The sequence below is a fragment of the Antedon mediterranea genome, chromosome 10, assembly GCF_964355755.1.
Source record: "Antedon mediterranea chromosome 10, ecAntMedi1.1, whole genome shotgun sequence".
Lineage (NCBI taxonomy): Eukaryota > Metazoa > Echinodermata > Crinoidea > Comatulida > Antedonidae > Antedon > Antedon mediterranea.
Window position 1 is genome coordinate 12,905,761 of NC_092679.1, and position 23,842 is coordinate 12,929,602.

Below are 23,842 nucleotides of genomic sequence, written 5' to 3' on the forward strand. Positions count from 1 at the left end.
GAAATACACAATATCATGAATATTAGCATTAAATAAATAGCAAATACATCTATCTAACAGAGTATTATATGTTAGACACAATTTCTCGTTACCACGTGTAGTAGCATATAAATAACCTCCACTGTGTAAACTAAACCTAACCCTTTAACTATACACAGTTTAAGTGTATCCAATCTGTATTAAGTGTATCTAATTTTCATAGCTCAAAAAATCTCCATCTGTTTTAACAAGATCATTAACAAAACGAATTCCCTTTTTAAACCATAGTACACTGTTTTTTTTGTATCTCTTTATGTCACTATTTATCCATAAAGATGAACTTAAAACTCCATTTAAATCTAAATTTGCATTTCTAATTTTTGTCAATTCAGCCCAGGAATTCAAAACATCCTTCCAAAACGGGTTGCTTAACCTTTTTGAAATTTCAAACAGTGGAGAGGATCCATAATCGAAAATTGAGCAGGATGTCTTTACAAAAGTGTTGAACATTGAATTTATATTGTCATCCTGTCTTACTCTCCTCATCCATGCTACTTTCACAGATTTTACATAACAAAAAAAATCTACCATTTTTGTTCCACCCTCTGAGTATCCTTGCATTTCTTTTAACCCTATCGGGCTTATTATCCCAAATAAATTTTAAAAAGGAATTGTGTATTTTCTGAAGTGTTTTCAGGTCTGGGTTTGGTAATGCATTAAACAGATAGTTAAGTTTTGATAGCATCAAAGATTTACAGACAACAATTCTTCCTAAAACTGTCAGCCTTCTTTTCGACCACACCTCTAGAAGCTTGTTAATTTTTTCTACTGCAGGTCCATAATTTAGGTCTAGCATTTTATTAAGGTCAAGTGAGAAATGTACTCCGAGTAGTTTTATGTTACTATATTTTCTTGCCCCAATCCATATGGCTACTGATTTTTCAAAATTTATTTGCAGTCCTGACATTTTTTTTTTATTCAAAATAAATGTTGTGTCATCTTCATATTGCTTTATAGAAATATTTAACCCATCTAACTGGTAACCTCTGATTTGTTGGTTTTGTCGCACCATATCCCCAAGTATTTCTGCACACAGAATAAAAATATATGGCGATAGTGGGTCTCCTTTTCTACATCCTCTTAATACATTGAAAAAACAAGATAAATGACCATTAACTGTAACACATGACTTTGCTTTTGCATTTAAAACATGATACCCTTGAATGAAATCTTCGCCAAATCCAACAAAGTTAAGTACATTTTTAACAAATTGTCTAGACAAAGAATCAAAAGCTTTTTTAAAGTTAACTAAAAATAATAAACCTTCTTGCTTATGATTTTCAGCATGTGAAATGATGTCATAGATGCAACGAATGCCAACCACTTTGGTCTCTGTTTATAAGTGTTGGCAGTACTTCTTTTAAAAGATTATTTGTATTTGTATTTTGTATTTTGTATTTTGTATTAATATTTGTCCTCAGTGAGGAAATTCGGATTAGGCCCTCCACGGACCCACGGCAGCCAGCAGTGCAGCGCCTACCAGATTAGGCAATGAGAGTAAATCATCTTGCCTAAGGATGCAATTAGTATGGTACAGATAACCTCGAACCCATGCCTATCACATGCTAGTCCGATATTACCATTACACCATCACTCTCCAGTATATACAGCACCCGCCACGATTTCTAGACGGTCTCCCATCCAGAACGCAACCGGGCCCAACGTTGCTTAACTTCGGTGATCTGACGAGAACCGGTGTTTCAACGCAGTATGGCCGTATATTAGCAATAGCTGATGCTACAATTTTATATGGTACATGCAATAGAGATATTGGACGCCAGTTACTTATTTTGTTTCTACCTTTTAAGGCCTTAGGCAACAGAGTGATTATTCCTTGTCTTTGTGTAATTGATAATTTACCACTTTTAAAAGCATAGTTTAGTGATTTAAGAATAAATGGTGAAATGTCTCCTCAAAAACATCTTAAAAAATTCTACTGTAAAACCGTCCGATCCAGGTGATTTACCATTTTTCATATTTTTTAAGGATGATGTTATATCGGACATAGTTAAAGTGACCTCTAAAGCAGTTTTTTCAGATATTGCTAATCGTTTTACATAGTTTGAAAACAACAATTTCTCTAATTCACAATGTTCTACTTTGGAAAAGGAATATAAGGTTTTATAGTCTGTCACTTCATTCATTATATCATTTTGACTAAGGAGCTTATCTTCATTGTTATTTTGTAACTCGTGAATCATTTTATTAACATAATTTCGTTTTTCCAAATTTAAAAAATATTTTGTAGGCTTTTCACCTTGCAGTAGGCTTTTCACCTTGTATGTTATATTATTTTGCTTTAACTGTGACTACATTTAGACATGGTATGGTATAGTTGAAATATAATCTACTATATAGCAGCTATAGCTGAGGTTTCAGGCAAGTGACCAATGTCACAGTAGGATAATAAAATAACAGCTATTCCAAGGCTATTTTAAGCCTGTTTGTTATAGTTGGTGTAAAGCAACTGCACAGCTATGTGTTTGCTATTTATGGCTATATGAGGTATAGCAATTGCACAGCTATTTGTTTGCTATTTATGGCTATATCATATATAGCAATTACAAGGCTATTTGTTTGCTATTTATGGCTATATCAAGTACAGCATTTGCAAGCTATTTGTAGGCTATTTATGGCTATATCAAGTATAGCAATTACACAGATATTTATTTGCTATTTATGGCTATATCAAGTATAATAATTACAGTTATTTGTTTGCTATTTTTGCTATTACCAAGTATAGCAATTGCACAGCTATTTATTTGCTATTTATGGCTATATCAAGTATAGTAATTACACAGCTATTTGTTTGCTCTTTATGGCTATTACCAAGTATAGCAATTAACAGTTATTTGTTTGCTAATATGGCTATATCAAGTATAGTAATTACGCAGCTATTTGTTTGCTATTTATAACTATATCAAGTATAGCAATTAACAGCTATTTGTTTGCTATTTATGGCTATATCAAGTATAGCAATTACACAGATATTTGTTTGCTATTTATGGCTATATCAAGTATAGTAATTAACAGTTATTTGTTTGCTATTTATGGCTATATCAAGTATAGCAATTAACAGTTATTTGTTTGCTATTTATGGCTATATCAAGTATAGCAATTACACAGATATTTGTTTGCTATTTATAACTATATCAAGTATAGCAATTAACAGCTATTTGTTTGCTATTTATGGCTATATCAAGTATAGCAATTAACAGTTATTTGTTTGCTATTTATGGCTATATCAAGTATAGCAATTACACAGATATTTGTTTGCTATTTATAACTATATCAAGTATAGCAATTAACAGCTATTTGTTTGCTATTTATGGCTATATCAAGTATAGCAATTAACAGTTATTTGTTTGCTATTTATGGCTATATCAAGTATAGCAATTACACAGATATTTGTTTGCTATTTATGGCTATATCAAATATAGCAATTAAGTTACACAGTTATTTGTTTGCTATTTATGGCTATATCAAGTATAGCAATTGCACAGCTATTTGTTTGCTATTTACGGCTATATCAAGTATAGCAATTAACAGCTATTTGTTTGCTATTTATGACTATATCAAGTATAGCAATTAACAGCTATTTGTTTGCTATTTATGGGCCTGTTTCTGCTGAGCAGAAATAATCGATTATTAACCGTTTATTTTTTTAACCGTTTATTTTTTTAATCGATTATTTTTGGGCAGCAGAAACGGCGCAAAATAAAATAACCGATTAAAAATAACCGATTAAAAACACTCAATCCATTGCGTGTTTTAATCGATTATTTCTTGTTTTAACCGATTATTGCGGAGCAGTTTTGAGCTGCAACACAAATAGCGATTATTGACCTCACTTTGACCTCTAGAGTATGACAAACTTATTCACGTCACAAAACATGCTGTTTATTTGCGCGATATCGACGACGATCAGCAAAACCACGATCGCGATGTAGACCGAATAACAATCAAATGTTAAACATTTGATTTTTATTATTTTGTGGGGGAGAATTATACCGAGAGACTCCAGGATTCTGTGTTACAAGTACACCCGTTACATACCACCAGTCCAGGCTAACGATGTTTTACATGTCATTTTTTAGGCCTGTTGTCTGTTGACTTGTTTCGGTAGAAATATATAGCCTAGGCCTAGCAGGCCGAAGGTAGAACCAACAAACGGCGAAACGAACTTTTTTCGCCGACGTGTCCTTATTAATATAACATCATTATTAAAACAAACTGCTGTAAATAATAATGTTACCGATCTTATTAAAAGTTTTACTAACAAATTTTATTTTATTTATATTTTTGCTTTGTGTACACGTCAACTAACAATCGAATAACAGTTTTCTCATCGCAACTTGTACAATGTAATTTAGAAAACTACAACCATTTTTCAATAAACATACACATCATAAAACGTACATTTCTAGCCTAACAAAATTTTTCAAAACTTTCTATTATTTAAAAGTCGAAGATAGCCAGGTCTCGGGTCCATTCTATTGTCGCCACAGATTGATATCTTCATCAGTACTTCTATGAATGGATGATTAGGTGGGAACACGAATGCTAGTTGATCATACCCAGTACCGTTTTGATCGTACCGTTTTGATCGTACGATTAATTGGGAAACCACCTCACGACATTAATAGCACCTCTTTTTGTCGAAGCAAGAGCAGTTAACTGTTCAGGCCTATTACTCCTTGCAAGATTGTACTTGATGACATGCCAAATAAATATTATTATTATTTATTTTGATTATAAAGTTTTCTTCAATGCAAATGTGTAATTATAAATTTTTTTAAATACTGCTCAATTTTTTTTTTGTAAAACAGAAATGGCCAAATTATATGTTTTATTGTAGATTAATTCTATTAAACATGTTAGTCACCAGTCTATTGTTAAACATGTCAAGTTTTAAGATGTATTGTCCCCCTGAACAAATAATTTTAAGAATAATAATAAGATACAAATGCTATATTCTGCTTATTTATGCTTTTTATGCTTTAACCAATCCTGCCTTAGTGCATTAATAGCATGTCTTTGTTGTCGGAGCAAGAACAGTTAACTGTTCAGGCCTATGCCTATGGCTTACTCCTTGAAAGATTGTACTTGATGACATGCCAAATAAATATTATTATTTCTTTTGATTTTAAAGTTGTCTTCAATGCAAAGGCCCGGATTAGAATCTAAGTTGGGGCAAATTTTTCTCATTCTTACAGATTTCCTCATGTTATCATTTCAAATTAATTAATTAAATTTCAGTATATCACCGAGCGGTTTAGAATTAATGTTCTATGCCTAAAGGAGAAAAGTAAAGATAAATGGCAGCAGGATGTCATCAATGATTGTGGAAACAATCAAGGTTTTCTATTTAAAAAAAAACAATAGCCTTTCACTATCATTCCAAGACTAAATGTCTTCATTTGAACAAATATTAAAAACCTAAAGAATCTTTTTTATTTTTAGAAATCAATTCAGAATACAAACAAATATTCACTTATCTTAATTTTTTGGGTTTTTTTTCAAAAATTCCCCAATATTTTTGGTTTGGAGTTTATTGACCAATAACAATATGCTATGAATGAATTGTTGTTTTGAATTTTTCATTGATTTGAGATATTGAGAGAGTTGGTGTACTTTTGTAATAAATCCATTTAGTATTATTGCCCGTATCCGGACAACTACCCCCTGGACAATAACCACCGGACAACTACCACCCGGACAAAACCCCCATAGGACAACTACCACCCGAACATTTACCTCCTAGGACAACTACCCTCTAGGACAACTACCCCCTTAGGACAACTACCACCCGGACAACTACCCCCTAGGACAACTACCACCCGGAAAACTACCCCCTAGGAAAACTACCCCCTAGGACAACTACCCTCTAGGACAACTACCCTCTATGACAACTACCCTCTAGGACAACTTCTATTTTATTTATATTTCCTCGGATCTGGGACTTGATCCTTCAGATGTCCGGACATTTACCTCCTAGGACAACTACCCTCTAGGACAACTACCTCCTTAGGACAACTACCACCCGGACAACTACCACCTGGACAACTACCCCTAGGACAACTACCCCCTAGAACAACTACCCCCTAGGACAACTACCCCCTAGAACAACTACCCTCTAGGACAACTATCGCCCGGAAAACTACCCCCTAGGAAAACTACCCCCTAGGACAACTACCCTCTATGACAACTACCCTCTAGAACAACTACCCTCTAGGACAACTTCTATTTTATTTATATTTTCTCGGATCTGGGACTTAATCCTGTCAGATGTCCAGGACATATGCGCAGACCTACTTGATGTTAAAACTTTTTCTGAAATACTTAAACAAGTAATCTACGAAAGAAAACTTTAGTGTTAGTGTTGCTTATTTTTTATTTTATATTACTAGATGGTACGCGAGCGAAGCGAGCGTACCATCTAGGTCCGTGCCCACAGATGGTTCTCGAATACATAATAATTTCAGCGTTAAAAAAACTGGCGATTTCAAATGTATACGTACCGCAGGGCAATAATACATGTCGTTTACAGGAACAAATAAATAGACACTGTGATTTATGTACTGTAAAATTAGTAGCCTGGGAATTACTTCCGAAAGAGAAACTTGTCACAAAATGAGACCAATTGTTTAAGTCAAATTTAAACAAACTTAAAATGTGTTTTGTATGTAACATTAGGGTTGATGGATGGGGAAGAGGATGGGTGCAAAGAGGAACAATTTTTAAATATATTCTTTACCCATTTATTAACGAAATATTAATTGTTTTCATGTTTTACAAATAATATACCACTAAACACAGTAAAACATTGCGATTTAATACTTTGTTGAAACTATCACCGTCATAGTCGATTGAAATAGTACAGTACATGTAACGATACATTACTACGACATGTTTATATAATGTAAAACAATTTGTGAAAACCACCTCTATTCGGCGAAAATCATGAATTCGATTTAATCGTCAATAAATATTAAATTATCTAACTCAACTTAATTAGTAGGCCTAATGGTTTTCAATTGTTTCTTAGAGCAAATTCATACTTAAGTTGGTTCCTACCCTACCCACCCCCTACCCACCAAAGTTGCGTTTAGGGCATGTGATGTACCGTAGGCCTATCCTCTACTGGTTTTACAACGCTACTCATGCCAGTGAGGGAAGGGTGATGATATGGGTGGTTTAACTGCAATAATAAAGATGTGTACATAATATACGGCGAGTGAAAACGCTAGCTCATTATCCGTTTAAAAAAAATTTATATCCAACCTCTGCAGCACAGATTGAAAAAAAAATGGATCGAATTTCTGTTATGAGTATACAGTACCTGTACTTGCCTTTACGACGCCTGAGGGAATAGACACTTGTGGAACAGAGATTGGAATGTTCCATTCATCGCAAATCAATACATTTGTATAAACGTATATTAAATCTATCAAAATAGTATTTTTTTAAAGAAAATCGGCCTGTCTTCAACATTATGATGCTATACTCGAGCTGTTCAACCGGTTTTCAGCCATTAAAAACAATTATCGTAGGAGGAGATAGGAAAATGCGAAGCATCCTCGTATTATTGTCTGCGGGTATTTTTCAAGACGGACATCCATTAGACAGTGTATACCACCATCGACAAACACCCCTATTTGGGGCAAATCGTTGAACCTAAATTCGTTTTAATCGTCAATAACTAACTATCGAACTCAATTTAATCAGTAAACAGGGTTACATCAGGTGGTTAAAATCAGTACCGAAAGTACGAACCAACTTTATATACCATCGAGTAAACATTCTAGAAATAACGCGCGATTTACCGAATTTTGCCCTTACGTAAATTTATATATAGATTCAGTATGTATCTATCATGATCTTATATGAGTTTGAAATAACCAATGTTTGGTCTTAACCAGTCTATTTAATTATATTAAATTTGTAAATTTGGGATGGGACGTCCCATCGAAAGCCAGTAAAATCCGGAATAAATTGAATTGAATATTCCCCTTGGAAAACTACCCCTCTAGAACAACAACACACTCTTGACAACCACAAATAGAATAACTAATCTCATGACACCTACACCTTAGTCTTCCATTTAATTTAATTTATTTTGCTTTATTCTAATAATAAATTACATTTGACATGAAGATGCCATATAGAAATCTAGGAACACAGTTTACCAAGTTGCACCAGTCATCGAAAATCATATAAACATTTTTTTTTATCAGCCCCTTACTATCGATACAATTGGCCTGATTTTGTTCATTCTTTTTCAAAACAAATGTTTTACCGTAAGAGCTTATGTCATGCTGTTTAATGACATTATAGTCCACTAAAAATATGGAATATTGGTTTGACTGTTAGTAGTACTAGGAGGTAGTTGTTCTAGGGAGTAGTTTTCCTATGGGTAGTTGTTCTAGGGGGTAGTTGTCCTAGGGGGTAGTTGTCCTAGGGGGTAGTTGTCCTAGGGGGTAGTTGTCCTAGGGGGTAGTTGTCCTAGACCCTTATTGCCTTATCACAATTGTTTGGTGCTTTACAAAAATGAATTTTTTAGGGGATTTCCAGATGTTAAAATTCTATTTTAAAAATGGGTAACAATGTTTTTAGTATATTTATATTGATGAAATGGACAAAAAGGCTCATAGATTTATGGAATTTTTATTTATGTACGGTAATTTTACTCAATTCTAAGCTATATTTTTACCAAAGTTTAACGTTTTAAAAACCTGTGGAACAAATGAAAAAATATTTCATATTTTATTTTAAGGTTCTATCATTAGAAAACTTTATTATATGGTAGCCGTACATTTTAAAATAATAAAATAAAAAATTGCGATGTTCTAGGGCACAATTGCTCATTCCAAAATAACTATAAATAGACATGTTGGAACTATATGTACAGTACCATCCATAATCTGATTGGGTTCCAGGCTTTAAAACTACTACCACTACTGTATCATTTGAACAAGACTGAGAAGAGAAAAGATGCTGATAAGATACCGTACTTCTTACTGTCACTGATGGTAGCTCTGGCATTCTCAGACAGCTATGTTGTAGCCCGTGTTGTAGATACTGTAGAACAGGATGGTGTTCCTCAAATACTGGTTGTTATTAAAATTGGATGTGGTGATGAGACAGAAAAAAAAGGTAAAATTAATAATAAAATATATCCTGTTAACTGAGTAAAAGCTTTAATATAAATATGCAAATTAGCTATAAAACCCATATTTTCACGATATCTCCTAAACTAATAATCCATTTATTACACTTTTTGTGGCAAAACCTATGTTTTCATACCCAATGAACACATTCAATGATCAAATACCATGTATACCAGGTGAAAACGCAATTAAAATCATGCTTTAGTGATTTTTGTCTAAAATTAACATTTTTTTCTGTAAATTTTGGTTCAGATAACCGGCTACCCGAGCTTTCTATTGTTACTATGAACCAGGCACAATATTAACAGATCACTGTTAATTAGTGTAACTAGATGGTACGCGAGCGTACCATCTAGGTCGTGCTCACAGATGGTTCTCGAATACATAATAATTTCAGCGTTAAAAAATTGACGATTTCAAATGTACGTACAATAATACATGTCGTTTACAGGAACGAATAAATAGACACTGATTTATGTACTCAACTAAAATTAGCACCCTGGGAATTACTTCCGAAAGAGAAACTTGTCACAAAATGAGACCAATTGTTTAAGTCAAATTTAAACAAACTTAATTTGTGTTTTGTATGTAACATTAGGGTTGAAGGATGGGTGCAAAGAGGAACAATTTTTAAATATATTCTTTATCCATTTAGTAACAAAATATTAATTGTTTTCATGTTTTACAAATAATATACCACTAAACACAGTAAAACATTGCGATGTAATACTTTGTTGAAACTATCAGTATCACCGTCCTAGTAGATTGAAATAGCAGTACATGTAACGATACATCACTACTATACGACGTGTATGTTTATATAATGTAAAACAATTTGTGAAAACCACCTCAATTCGGGGAAAATCATAAATTCGATTTAATCGTCAATAAATATTAAATTATCTAACTCAACTTAATTAGTAGGCCTAATGGTTTTCAATTGTTTCTTAGAGCCAAGTCATACTTAAGTTGGTTCCTACCCTACCCACCAAAGTTGTTTTGCGTTTAGGGCATATGATGCACCGTAGGCCTATCAGGCTCTACTATGGCTTTACAACGCTACTCATGCCAATGAGGGAAGGGTGATGATGTGGGTGGTTTAACTGCAATAATAAAGATTTGTACATAATATACGGCGACTGAAAGCGCTAGCACTAGCTCATTATCCATTTAAAAAAAATTATATCCAACCTCTGCAGCACAGATTGAAAAAAAAATGGATCGAATTTCTGTTATGAGTGTACAGTACTTTCCTTTACGACGCCTGAGGGAATAGACACTTGTGGAATGACACAGAGATTGGAATGTTCCATTCATCGCAAATCAAAACATTTGTATTTGTATAAACGTATATTAAATCTATCAAAATAGTATTTTTTTAAGAAAATAGGCCTGTCTTCAACATTATGATACTGTACTCGAGCTGTGCAACCGGTTTTCAGCTATTAAAAACAATTATCGTAGGAGGAGATAGGAAAATGCGAAGCCTCCTCGCATTTTTGTGGCGGGTATTTTTCAAGATGGACATCCATTAGACAGTGTATACCACGATCGGAAAACACCCCTATTTGGGGCAAATCTTTCAACCTAAATTCGTTTTAATCGTCAATAACTAATTAACTAACTTAATTTAATTAGTAAACAGGGTTATATCAGATGGTTAAAATCAGTACCGAAAGTATGAACCAACTTTATATACCATCGAGTAAAAATACAATAAATTAACCGGGATTTATCGAATTTTGCCCTTACGTAAATTTATATATAGATGGAGCTCACTATAAAAATCATGGGACTACAAGCAAACACTCTAAAATTGTTAACATGAGAACAATTTCAGACATAAATTTTAGGGGGAAAGGGATTTGCAAAATTCAAATTTTATATGCCTATTAAGTCACAGAAACAAATGGGCCAAAAAAACAAATCTACATATTAATATTAATCACTTATCAAAATATTGCACCCTCTATTATTGCACTGAGAGAATCAAAGCTAGAAGATATATTGGAATATATATATATTTGAATAAATATTTTACAACTTTTGTTTATTGCCCATAACGAAATAATTAAGTATATTTAGATAGTCTTTAATAGAAATAGCTCTATCCTTAGTAGGCTTAATAGGCCGTTAGTAGTTTTTTTCTCTTGGCTACTAAGGATTTTATCATAATTTCTTTGACTACTTTCTGACTACATAAAATAGATAGGTGACATAATAGGTACTACCTATTAAAAGTACACAGTAAGTAGTTGTATCATAGTTGATGTAGCACTATTTAAAGTAGGTCTTTAAGCTACACCATTGTTAGTAGTTTTTAATAGATATTTTTCACCTTAAGAGTTTTTATGTAGACAGGGAATAGTCTCCATCTATCTATATATAATAGATATTTAGTAGGTATGAAAAAAAAGTTAAATGTAGTTTGTTAATAGGTTATAGATAGCTGTTGTCTATCTATTATAAGTAGACAGTTGATAGATAATACAAAACTGTGTTACTCATAGATTTCTAATAGACTTGTAGTAGTCTCCATCTATCTATATATAATAGATATTTAGTAGGTATGGAATATAAGTTAAACGTAGTTTGTTAATAGGTTATAGATAGCTGTTGTCTATCTATTATAAGTAGACAGTTGATAGATAATACAAAACTGTGTTACTCATAGATTTCTAATAGACTTGTAGTAGTCTCCATCTATCTATATATAATAGATATTTAGTAGGTATGGAATATAAGTTAAACGTAGTTTGTTAATAGGTTATAGATAGCTGTTGTCTATCTATTATAAGTAGACAGTTGATAGATAATACAAAACTGTATTACTCATAGATTTCTAATAGACTTGTAGTAGTCTCCATCTATCTATATATAATAGATATTTAGTAGGTATGGAATATAAGTTAAACGTAGTTTGTTAATAGGTTATAGATAGCTGTTGTCTATCTATTATAAGTAGACAGTTGATAGATAATACAAAACTGTGTTACTCATAGATTTCTAATAGACTTGTAGTAGTCTCCATCTATCTATATATAATAGATATTTAGTAGGTATGGAATATAAGTTAAATGTAAAATGTAAAATGTAGTTTGTTAATAGGTTATAGATAGCCGTTGTCTATATATTAGTGCGTGTGTATAACAATTGTTACACCCAAATTCCCGCTTCTGTTTTGCAGCAGCAGCAGGCACGATGCAGATGATCAGAGAAAAAAGGAGCATTCGCTTGTTGTAGGCCTTTTCGATCAGACCATGAATGTTTATTTTTATTCCAACCACAATGTCAGTTTAGTGGTAAGTGAATCAATCCATATCTTTACATTTTATTTGTTAAAGTTAAAGTGTTCCTTTTTGATAGGCTAGAAGCTAGGCTAGTAGGCCTCTAGTAGGCTCTATAAGCTAGCCAGGCCTGTATTAGTTAGTAGGCCTAGGCTAGGCTACTAAGCTAGGTAGGCCCTGGCCTAGGCCTAGTCTTTTTTAAATTGCACTAGGCATTTTTCATTCAATTTATAATTATAATAGCCTAGCCTAGGCCTAATATACTTTATAGCCTAGGCTTATAGGCCTACTACTAGTTAGCCTAGGCCCTACATTGCCTATTTGTTGTTCAAAAAACATTTATTTATTCAACAATAGCATTATACAGTATAATATAATTATAGGTGTGTACATAAATGAAAACATAGTAATAAGCCACAAGTTGTAGGCCTACTTCCCAGGGTTCAATTATAAAATAGATTTTTTAGTTTATAATATTAATACTAAATAGTTATACTGGGCTGCCTAGGCCTATTATCAGTTTGTTAATAGGCCTAAGCCTAGTCTATTAATAAGTTATTATTGGTAGCCCTAGTATAGCTATTGTAAGTATGCAGTTGATAGATATTACAACTGTGATATTTAAATAATAGATTTCTAATGCAGTATCTAGGCCTAGAGGCCTAGGTCATCTAGCTATATCTACTGTATCTATTTGTAATCATTCTTAGTAGGCCTAAGTATATAAAATAAATAGTTTATTAATAGTTACTGGCTATTATCAGTTTGTTTATAGTCTGTTAATAGGTTACTGGTAGGTAGCCCTTGTATAGCAAAATTCAAATGGCATATTCAACAAAAAAATGTTTAAACAATTATTTTTTCAGAGAGACGATCTTTAACCTATACAAGTACAAATTTGATGGTCAAGTGCAAAGATGATTAATTTATGGTGAAGTGTGCTTTTGCGTAATTAATTTTTCATGTCAATAGTGACAATATTTGGTGCATTTCTTATTGTCTGGTCTAATTCCATTCAGGAATTGTTTTGAATTTTGAAGTTTGAATAAAATGTATACTGTATATTTGGATACTGTGTCTTGTTTCATTTGATAAGTCTAGATTGTTACAAAAGTGATGTTAAAACATGTGCAATGTTATGGTTAAGATATTAAGGTTTACAAATACTGTACTATCTTAATTTTTTGTTAAATAAATTTATAAAATGTATACTGTATATTTGGTTTACTAATGTCTTGTTTCACTTAATAAGTCTAAATTGTTACAAAAGTAACTGTTGTTGTTTGGTATTCTTCCTTTTACATGTCCAACTGAGTTAAAATATGTGCTTAAAGTTTTCGGACTCGCATATGTATGGACAAGATTAAGGTTTACAAATACGAGAAAAAAATTAATTTGTTATTATTATTGTCATTATACATTTGTTATTTGCCAATAAGATGAATTATTGTTCTGTATCTGTATTTTAGCCAGAAAAGATTAGATTTTTAATTTCTGTAGATTTTAAGTATCTAAATTAACAGTAGTTAATTTATGTAGATTTTTAATAGCCAATTTATATGTAGATTTTTAATAAATAATAGCCCAATAATATCTATATGTAGATTGTTAATAGCCCAATAATAGTTATATGTAGATTTTTAATAGTCCAATAATATCTATATGTAGATTGTTAATAGCCCAATAATAGCCAAATAATGTAGATTTTTAATAGCCCAATAATAGCCAAATAATGTAGATTTTTAGTAGACAAATAATAGCCATTTTTAAGTAGATTTTTAACAGCCCAATAATAGCCAAATAATGTAGATTTTTAGTAGACAAATAATAGCCATTTTTAAGTAGATTTTTAATAGACCAATAATAGCCAAATAATGTAGATTTTTAGTAGACAAATAATAGCCATTTTTAAGTAGATTTTAAATAGACCAATAATATCCAAATAATGTAGATTTTTAGTAGACAAATAATAGCCATTTTTATGTAGATTTTTAATAGCCCAATAATAGCCAAATAATGTAGATTTTTAGTAGACAAATAATAGCCATTTTTATGTAGATTTTTAATAGCCCAATAATAGCCAAATAATGTAGATTTTTAGTAGACAAATAATAGCCATTTTTATGTAGATTTTTAATAGCCCAATAATAGCCAAATAATGTAGATTTTTAGTAGACAAATAATAGCCATTTTTAAGTAGATTTTTAATAGCCCAATAATAGCAAAATAATGTAGATTTTTAGTAGACAAATAATAGCCATTTTTATGTAGATTTTTAATAGCCCAATAATAGGCAAATAATGTAGATTTTTAGTAGTCGAATAATAGCCAATTATTTAGTAGATTTTTAATAGTATATTAATAGCCAAATAATGTAGATTTTAAGTAGACAAATTATAGCCATTTTATGTAGATTTTTAATTGCCAAATAATAGCCAATTTATACAGATTTTTAATAGCCCAATAATAGTCATTTAATTAGTAGATTTTTAATAGCCCATAAATAGCAAATTAATGTAGATTTTTAAAAGCCAAATAATAGCCAATTAAGAATCCATTCTAGATAGATTATTGGTAGTCTAATCATAGTTGTATTTAGTAGGTGTCGCCTACTAATATCATCGCGAAATATGCTAATGAGGCAAAAATCTACTAACAACTATAAAAAATCTATCAAATATCTATCTACTAGTAGGTGATAAATAGGCGACAGCTCTATATCTACTAAGCCGGATAGACTATAAGGCTAACCGCTATAGAGCTATAACTACTAAGACTTTTTGTTATGGGTGGTCAACATTACATGTTGTAGTCAATGTATACCAAATTTCAGCAATTAAAAACGTATAAATGAATAATTTATAAATAAATAATTATTACATATTGAGATTATGTGGGGTATGTTTCAGAATGGTACCATAAACACTACATACTTTTGGAAAACATCCCTACTTAGGGCAACTGGTTCAACATAAATTTGTAATTGTTAATAACTAATTACTGTATCTATAACTCAACTTAACTATAGTAAGCAGGATTTCAATAGGTAGTAAATTAGGAAGTACTATACCAAAGTGCACATTATGCAATTTACTGAAATTGGCTAGATTCTATCTATCTATCTTTATTTTAGGTGATTCACTGACACAACATACCAATTTCCAGTTTTCGACGTTTGACCAAGATCATGACACAGTAGCCTCATCATGTTCTGTGTCATACAAGGGAGCTTGGTGGTATGGTGCCTGTCACAGTTCAAATCTGAATGGATTGTACCTGGGTGGTCAGATCGATCAGTATGGAAAAGGTGTGGTGTGGAGACATTGGAAAGATTACTACTATTCCTTGAAAACTAGCGAGATGAAAATACGTAGAATTTAATGGTAGCATATGATATAGCGAAATTGATAACTTTCAATATTTTTTGTGTTGTGAGTATAATAATTAATCTGAAAATTAATAAAATTCAAAGACACTTTCCCTACGTTTTTTTTTTAATTTATGTAAAATTGAACTATTAATGTGAAAAATAAGTTGATTCTAATAATTTAAGCAGGCTGCTATAATACTAGCATGCATCATGCACAGATTGATATTTTTGTTTTGCTATATGCAATATATCGTGAAGGGAAAATGTAGAAGAACAGTATTTCCACAACTTGTATTAACAGATCCTGTAAAAAAAAGACAATTCAGCTACAAGAAAACGCAAGACTAGGTCTACAGCTAGCGTACAATGTTCATACTGTATGTTACCGCTGTTTACCAGATAGACATAAGGCCCGTCTACGAGGTCATTCAATGCGAGCTACTTAGGTAACACATTGTTTTTCACTTTTTATCGTAATTAACCATAATGTATATTTAAGACAAGGAATATCCTGGTTTAATGTATGCATTATTTTATTTTTATACCATGTATTTATTTATGTATAAGAATTACAGGGAAAGTGTCTTCAATATAAACATATTTTGTTTTTAAAATGTCGTATTGAACATTGTTAATGATGAAGGGTGTAATGTTCAACCATCCCAGGTTAACATAATAGTGAATGGCGCCCTCTACAGAGGGGTATAAGAATAAAGTAGTCTAGTTTTGATGTTATTCATGGACTCACTCGTATGTTCTATTGTCAATCATTTACACACATTGCTACCTTTTCTGACTGTTTTACTTTATCATTTTAATTTAGATTTAGCTTATTTTGCTTATTTTATTTTGTATCCCCATTGAGATCCACTGATACCCACAGCATTGTCATTTTTTCTGTAATTTGCCTTTGGATATATGAATACAATTTTTTGAATACTGTTCGTTTTGTTTTGTAAAACAGAACTGGCCGGGTTATATGTTTTATTGTAGATTAATTCTATTACGTGTTGAGTCATCAGTGTATTGTTAAACATCTCAAGTTTTAATGTCTAAATAAACGTTTGAAAAGAAATATTGTACATAAAACTAAAAACAAAGTTTAATGTAGCAATCAACAACAAAAAATAATCATCATATGGCTAATTTAAAAATGATGTATTATGAAAGGAAGGAACTTCCGAGTTGACAGAAAACCACTAGTAAAGTGGTATAAAAATCACCTTAATATTGTTTTTAGTGCTTTTCTTTTTACTACTATACATCAATAAAGGGTGGGAATTTAACATGTACTGAAAATAAAGTTTTTCAGTAGATGTTAAATTTCTTATTTCTTTATTGCTTTTTTCATATTCAATTAGTAAAAGTAATTAATTTCCATTTGGGTCAACACAAAACATACCACTTCTTGAATTGGACGAGCACAGAACAGAGAAAATGAACGTTTTTTCATTATTATTTATCTATTTTATGATCAAAAAGTGGAACAAAATTAACACCATGTGATATGAGGCATCTACTATTGTACGGTAATTAAAATGAGTGATAATCATCAAAAAAAGAAAAACAAAAACAAATAATTGTGTACTAAAATCAATTATTGTACTTACTTTTTTCTGAAGAATATACTCTTTAACGAATGTTTGAACGATTTCTTTGATGAGAGTTTAGAATCATCAATAGCAACATGCTTCTTATTGCGTCTCGTCTTGCCTGTAACATAATGTTCATCTCCAGCATCATTCCATACCGTTAATGGTGTTGGCATGTCAGCATCTGCTGCATTCTTCTTTTTGCGATTTTTAGCTTTACTTATTTTACGTAAATCTGGTTGTGAATAATGCTTGGAATTCTCTGTGATGCTACCACCTTCAATTGATGCAGAATCATAAGTTGGCGTACCATATGTATCAGAGGATTTTTGACAGATTGGACTGTCGCATGGAGCAATAATTGGCAAGCTTTTGTACATCATATCATCTGCATCTCGTATCGGACTTTCTCGTAAAATTGGAAAACTGTTTTCATTATCGCAACCAGTCTTTCTATTCGCTTCTTCGACTTTCGTTGTAATCATAGTTTTCAATTGCATTGTTCTTGAGGGCGCATTTGTTAGCGTGGATGGTACATAACAGACACTATCTAAATCAGTATCATCTGCACCATAAATTCCATAATTTGATGATGTTGGTAGGGTTCGATGTTGTTGCCTTCCTCTTAAGATTCTTGAATTTGTTGAAAAGTCAAATTTGTCATTTATATATGGGGAATTGCGCATGTCACTTATTTCAGCATGGGGAATCACCACATCTGATCGCAAACTGTATCCGCTTGAAAGTTGACCTATGCTATGGTTACCATTAATCAAACCTGTTGACAGCTGACCAAAAGTACTATGGTTACTCTGTACAAGACCATATCTTGCCAAAGCTGGTTGAGATTTAGCAAGACTTTGTTCAGGGTATGTAACATCTGTTTTAGATGTTTTCATCCACATACTCTCAGACTTTTTCATGTCTTCAATGTGGCTGGCATTCATACTACTCAGAGATGGCGCGGATCTGAACTGCAGCATTTTATGCCGCATTCTTGCTTTGTTGCGTGATTTTGGTCGATATTTGTTGATGGCTTTTGATTTGAAGTCACTGAAATGCGAATGCTGGATAGCTTCTGTACTTTTAAGTTGAAAAACAGGACTGGCAGCAAGTTCACTCAGTAACTGATGGGTGTGGTTAAGCTCCTGAATTAACCTATGACCAGATAACAAAACAACAATAAATGCTAAATTAATGCTCGTTTTACTTTTGTTGAAAAACTCAACTTCCAAAATCATATTCTTCTTTTCAAAAAATTCATTTTGAAAACCACACTTCAAGAAAAGTTTAGTTTATTATGTCCCAAACAAATATTAAGTATCTGGAGAGTTAAAGCATGGCACTATCATTTTTTTAAATCGCTAGAAGAGTACTACAGTCAACTCTCCCAATACCGGACACCCTTGGGCGGGCATATATTTTCCGGTTTTTCGAAAGTCCGGTTTCCTGAAAACATATTTTTTAAGTCATCACGTTGTCACTGAAAATGCTTTGAATCACCGGTCCGAATGCTGCCCGGTACGGTCTCCTAGCGTAGGGAAGGCCTAGGCTAGGCTATGATTGTGTCAATCTAGTTTTAATTAAATAAATACTGATAGGCCTAGGCTAGGCCTACTTTATTAATATTAAGCTACAGTAATTCAATTTACCTTTTTTAAAAGTTACATTATTTACTGTACCAATAAAACATTACAATAGTAAATTATTGTTTCTCAATGTAATTTTAACGGCAAAAAGGCCTACGTACGTACGTACGGTGAACATAATTTCGGTCTGTTTATTGTTTTTCGTGAGCTAGCTAGCAGCAGCAGCATGGGTGAAGGGCTTTGATTGATGCGCATATGCAGAGGTGTCATAATCAAATAAAAACGCCCACACCTAGACCACATGTTTTTTAAGCTCCTTTATTTTGACGTAATTTGATAGCAATGATGAAAATTGATTAGGTAAACGAGCCAAGCAATAATGACACAATAATTAATTGGTAACATTTCAAAGTTTATTAACACTAGTTAAGTCAAGTTCATTCCGTTTACGTTTTGCCATAGTGATTTCCAAATTTATAATGATGCACATTTTTAGTGAAACATTCCTTTTTAAAGTCCTATTGCAATTGTGAATTTAACAATAATTTAAACAAAACAAAGACACAAAGTGGAATGTAAATTGAACTTTATTAAAAAACAATTCATATGCTAAAAAACAGGGAGTTGTTAACAACTCCCTGCTAAAAACAATAGACATTAAGACATAGCGCTTCGATGTGAAAAAGCCCACCGCAGTTCGATACGCAACAAAGCAATTGCCGCCTCGTGGGTTAACAATGAACTGACCTGTCAATCACAGTGTAGTGCTCCATGGCAACATTATTTGATCGTACCGCGAAACGTCGCGCACTTCATGCATGGTGAGGGTATGGTTAAAAGCTTTTGTACATTGTGAATGTATTGAATCCGAGTCAGCGACGACGATGTTACGTTGTTTTCGTAAATATTTGGAGTTTTTTAACTGTCAGTCCGGTTTTTAGACGCTAATTTTCGTGTTTTGTACTTCATAATTTGTCCGGAATCCGGAATTGGGTATTCCGGTTTTCATGATAAATTACAGTACATTTAGAATAGGGACAAATTGGGCCCTCCAAAAAAGTCCGGTTTTTCGTGAATTCCGGTTTTGGGAGAGTCCGGTATTGGGAGAGTTGACTGTATTCAAAAAAATCATCTATAATACTGATGTGTTTGGGTGTTTTGTTAAGATGGAAAATCCATTGCATGTATAACCTAAATGCTATTTTTGTGGTATAACCAAAACAACTGCGAGAAATTGCATCTTCAACGGAAAACTTCCACGATTATCAGAGGAGACTTTGGAGGTTTTTGAAAAAGTGTGTTTGGTTCTGGTTGACTGTAATACAAAAAAAAATTACCTGCTAGTTCTGTTTTCTGGTATTTGTTCATCATTTGAATGTATTCCACTGTCTTTTGTTGAAGACCCCTGACTTGGTGTTTTAGCATTCATGCTTGTGCTATCATAATAAGTAGGTAATTTGTTTTCTTTTCTATCAAATGAAAAGAAATATTAATTATAATAATTGCATTATTTTTGTTTTCTTTCTTCAGTGACAGTAGCTCACCTTCTTTGGGACACACCTATCGAATAACTCAAGGCAATATTAAGCCTTAACACTACGGCCAAAACCTCTAGTTGTTGCGTCCAGTTAAAATGGCGTAAAATCTAGTAAAGTGACAATGGATCAAAATGCATAAGTGTCACATCGATATACTGGTTCTAATTCGTTTTGAATAGAAATCTGATTGGTTAGGGACATTTCAAATTTTATTAAGTAATGTGTCCCACTTCATGCTTGATAAGCTAATATTTTTTTTAAAAATATATTGTAAAGAAAAAGAATATTTATCAAACATGAACACACAATAGATTTGTTTTCAGCTATGTAATGTAATCAAGGTCATAGATTGATACTTAATTACCGTTTATAAAGTATTACAGGGAATTGCTTAGTAGTCTGAATGGCCGATTCGATCGCTGGTTTTTGTTCCGTTACAAAGTCAGTCAAGCGTTGCGTAGAGCTCTGTACATAAATATAATCCGGATGGTCCACAGATGTACATCTTGATAATTGCTAAAAAATATAAAAAAATTGAAATGGAAACTTCTTTATTATTACAACTTTTAAAAATTAAATACAATAAAATATATTTTAATAAAATTTAAATCTTAATTGCCAATCTCAATTTGAATATTAATTTTATAAACATTGGTTTTTTTTTTTATCCATGTGTTTGAATTATAAAAATATAATATATTATAAAATTTGACCAGCAAACTCTAAACAGCTCATTTATATAGATAGAGGAAAGATGAGTACATCTGTGAGAAAAATCGGGCTCAATTATAAAAGTTTATAATTATATTTAAACTTTACTAATAAAAAAACATTTCAAAAATGTATTCCATCATCATTTAAATATAATAGAATCATAATAAACCCTAAATTAGGGTCCACTTGGAGAAATAAATATCTGAGTAAATATTTGAATGTTGAGAAAAGATTGAAGTTATTATTATGTGGACAGTTGGACAGATGGAAAGTGTGCATTGGCAGTATTTTGTCATGATTGTATGGGCCTAATGTTTTGATCAATTTAATGCAATTCAGAAAGTTATAGAACAATTGAGAATAATAGAGACTTATTCAGTGGGGTAACATGGGGAGAAAGGACCATTGGTTTAGTGGCAGTGGCAGTTCAATGCTGGGTAGTTGCATTAGGACTGCTCTTGGGCCTATTTTAAGAGCTCAAACGCTCTTGGACCCTAGCAGTTACACCACTGGACTTAATATAATTATAAGCGTGTCTCAAGAGTCTGAATTCCCTGATTTTGTGACATTTACAAAAATGAAGCGACATAGTTGATTACCTTAAGGAAAATAACATATTGAGGTATACGTTGAACAGGACTAAGTAGGCTGCCAACTAGATCTGACTCAATAAAACCTAAACTAGACAACTGTTTCTGTAAAAGAAAATACATACATTGAATTCATTGATTATTATACAGATATTGACTGCTTAGAGGTTAAATATAAGATTTGACATCCCCGAGGGAATGATATTAAGTTCGAGGGAATATATATTTCCCGAAGCGCCAGCTGAGGGAAATATATATTCCCCGAGAACTTAATATCATTCCCGAGGGGATGTCAAATCTTATATTTAACCGATATAAAAGGCAATATCTGTTATATTATATAGCCAAGAACAAGTCTGCTGGGTTGGGTGAAGCTAGGCTAGGCCTCCTATGTATTTGTATTGTATTTAAACAAGCCTGCCTAGACACCTTACCTTGCGAAGAATAATATACAGATAATTACTAATTAATGATTCCTTGGCAATAAAATATTCACTTAGGCCTAGGTCGTTTAAATTAACAGAAGAATTTCCATCAATAAGCCTATTAAAAATAATAATATTATAATCAGGTAGGCCGAATAAACAATTCGTCTTCTTCTCGATCTTCAAGGAGCCGAATCACCGGATGTTCAGCGCGTACACTAGGTTACTACCGTGAGTATTGACCAATCACAAACGGTGTTTCATCACATTTAGGGTGGACTTATAACAAATGAGGGCGCTATGTATGCATAGTTTAAATAGTTTAGATGATTAATTTCTTCAAGCAACTTCCGTGGCACAGCGGTTGAAGCGTTGTCTTGCGATGGAGTGACAATTCCACCCGAGTTCAAGATCGAGTTGATGACTTTTGTTTATTTATCGGCAACGCGAGTGTTGGCACACGAAAATTACACAGTCAATATCAACGTACTCGAGAATCTATATGTTTAATGACAGGGGACACGATAATTACGCGAAAATTACACAGTAAATATCATCGTTCTCGAGGATATATACGATTTACGATCCTCGCAGCGGTAGTCATGTGATGCAGTTTCAACCAATCACGTTAGCGTATTTACATAGGCTATGTAATATAAGTATTTATAGTATGTAGTTTAACTTAAAATATATAATTGATTTTATATATTGATTTTATATACATATATTAAGTATGTATACGTGTACACTTATATATGTTGAAGGCCAACAAAGCTAACCTAAATGCAAAGACTTACATTTCTGTACTTCTGTATGTATGTGAATTAAAGAAAATTTACAATTTAGTTTAATAAATATTTATTAGTAATATTTCAAACCTCAATGGAGCAATTTTCACTTAAGAGCTGTTTTTGTCTATTTCATATTAACTATTTATAATTTATCACATCTTGAAGTTGTCATGAATTTATTATCAACCATAGATTGGAGTTTAAAATTTGACTGATCTAGTAAATATTAAATGCTTGTTAAAAACATTTTTGTGTCATGTGGCATTTTTGTTTTTATTTTGTCATTATACATCATTATAAAGACAACATTATAAAAGGGTCTGGAGAAAAAATGTTACATTATTAGCGTAAATGAATCTGTTTATATTTGAACACTTTCAACGGTTTTGTTTCATAGAACAGCAAATAGAACAACTTGTGTCATCTTTACCATGAGATGACTGTCAGGCTTTCTGTAAAAATACATTTATATCGGTTCTGTGACATATCCTGAAAGCTTTTATATAATAGGGAGGGTCAAAATAGATGGGTTGCATTCCAATTGGTTTGCTTTTATTTTCTCATAAATAATATTTGGAGGACAGTACGTACAGTATTACAGTATGTATGGTTTTGTTTGTTAACAAAACAGCACTGTTTTATTTTCTGAACGAATGACAAGATTTTAACAATGCGGTCAACCTCTATTCAGAGGAACACCTCTATCCAGAAAAACACTCCTATTCAGAGTAACACCA

General features: G+C 32.2%; 2 protein-coding genes and 1 pseudogene across 2 annotated transcripts in view; 1 reads left to right on the plus strand and 2 right to left on the minus strand.

The window, feature by feature from the left end:
• Window positions 1-16,869, plus strand: part of LOC140060416 (ficolin-2-like) — a 28,227-nt gene extending 11,358 nt beyond the window's left edge. Inside the window, exon 4 of the mRNA XM_072106606.1 lies at window positions 15,630-16,869. Within this exon, the coding sequence (XP_071962707.1) occupies window positions 15,630-15,877 (248 nt within the window). The 3' untranslated portion in view covers window positions 15,878-16,869. The remainder of the gene's footprint in view (window positions 1-15,629) is intronic.
• The window catches only part of LOC140061242 (uncharacterized), a 98,743-nt gene that overhangs the window by 58,949 nt on the left and 15,952 nt on the right, over window positions 1-23,842 (minus strand). The window contains exons 11-14 of the mRNA XM_072107751.1: window positions 21,899-21,994; window positions 20,950-21,101; window positions 20,385-20,516; window positions 17,477-18,616 (exon numbers count right to left, since the gene is read on the minus strand). Of these exons, the coding sequence (XP_071963852.1) occupies window positions 17,477-18,616; window positions 20,385-20,516; window positions 20,950-21,101; window positions 21,899-21,994 (1,520 nt within the window). The remainder of the gene's footprint in view (window positions 1-17,476; window positions 18,617-20,384; window positions 20,517-20,949; window positions 21,102-21,898; window positions 21,995-23,842) is intronic.
• LOC140061400 (5S ribosomal RNA) lies at window positions 1,641-1,761 on the minus strand (annotated as a pseudogene).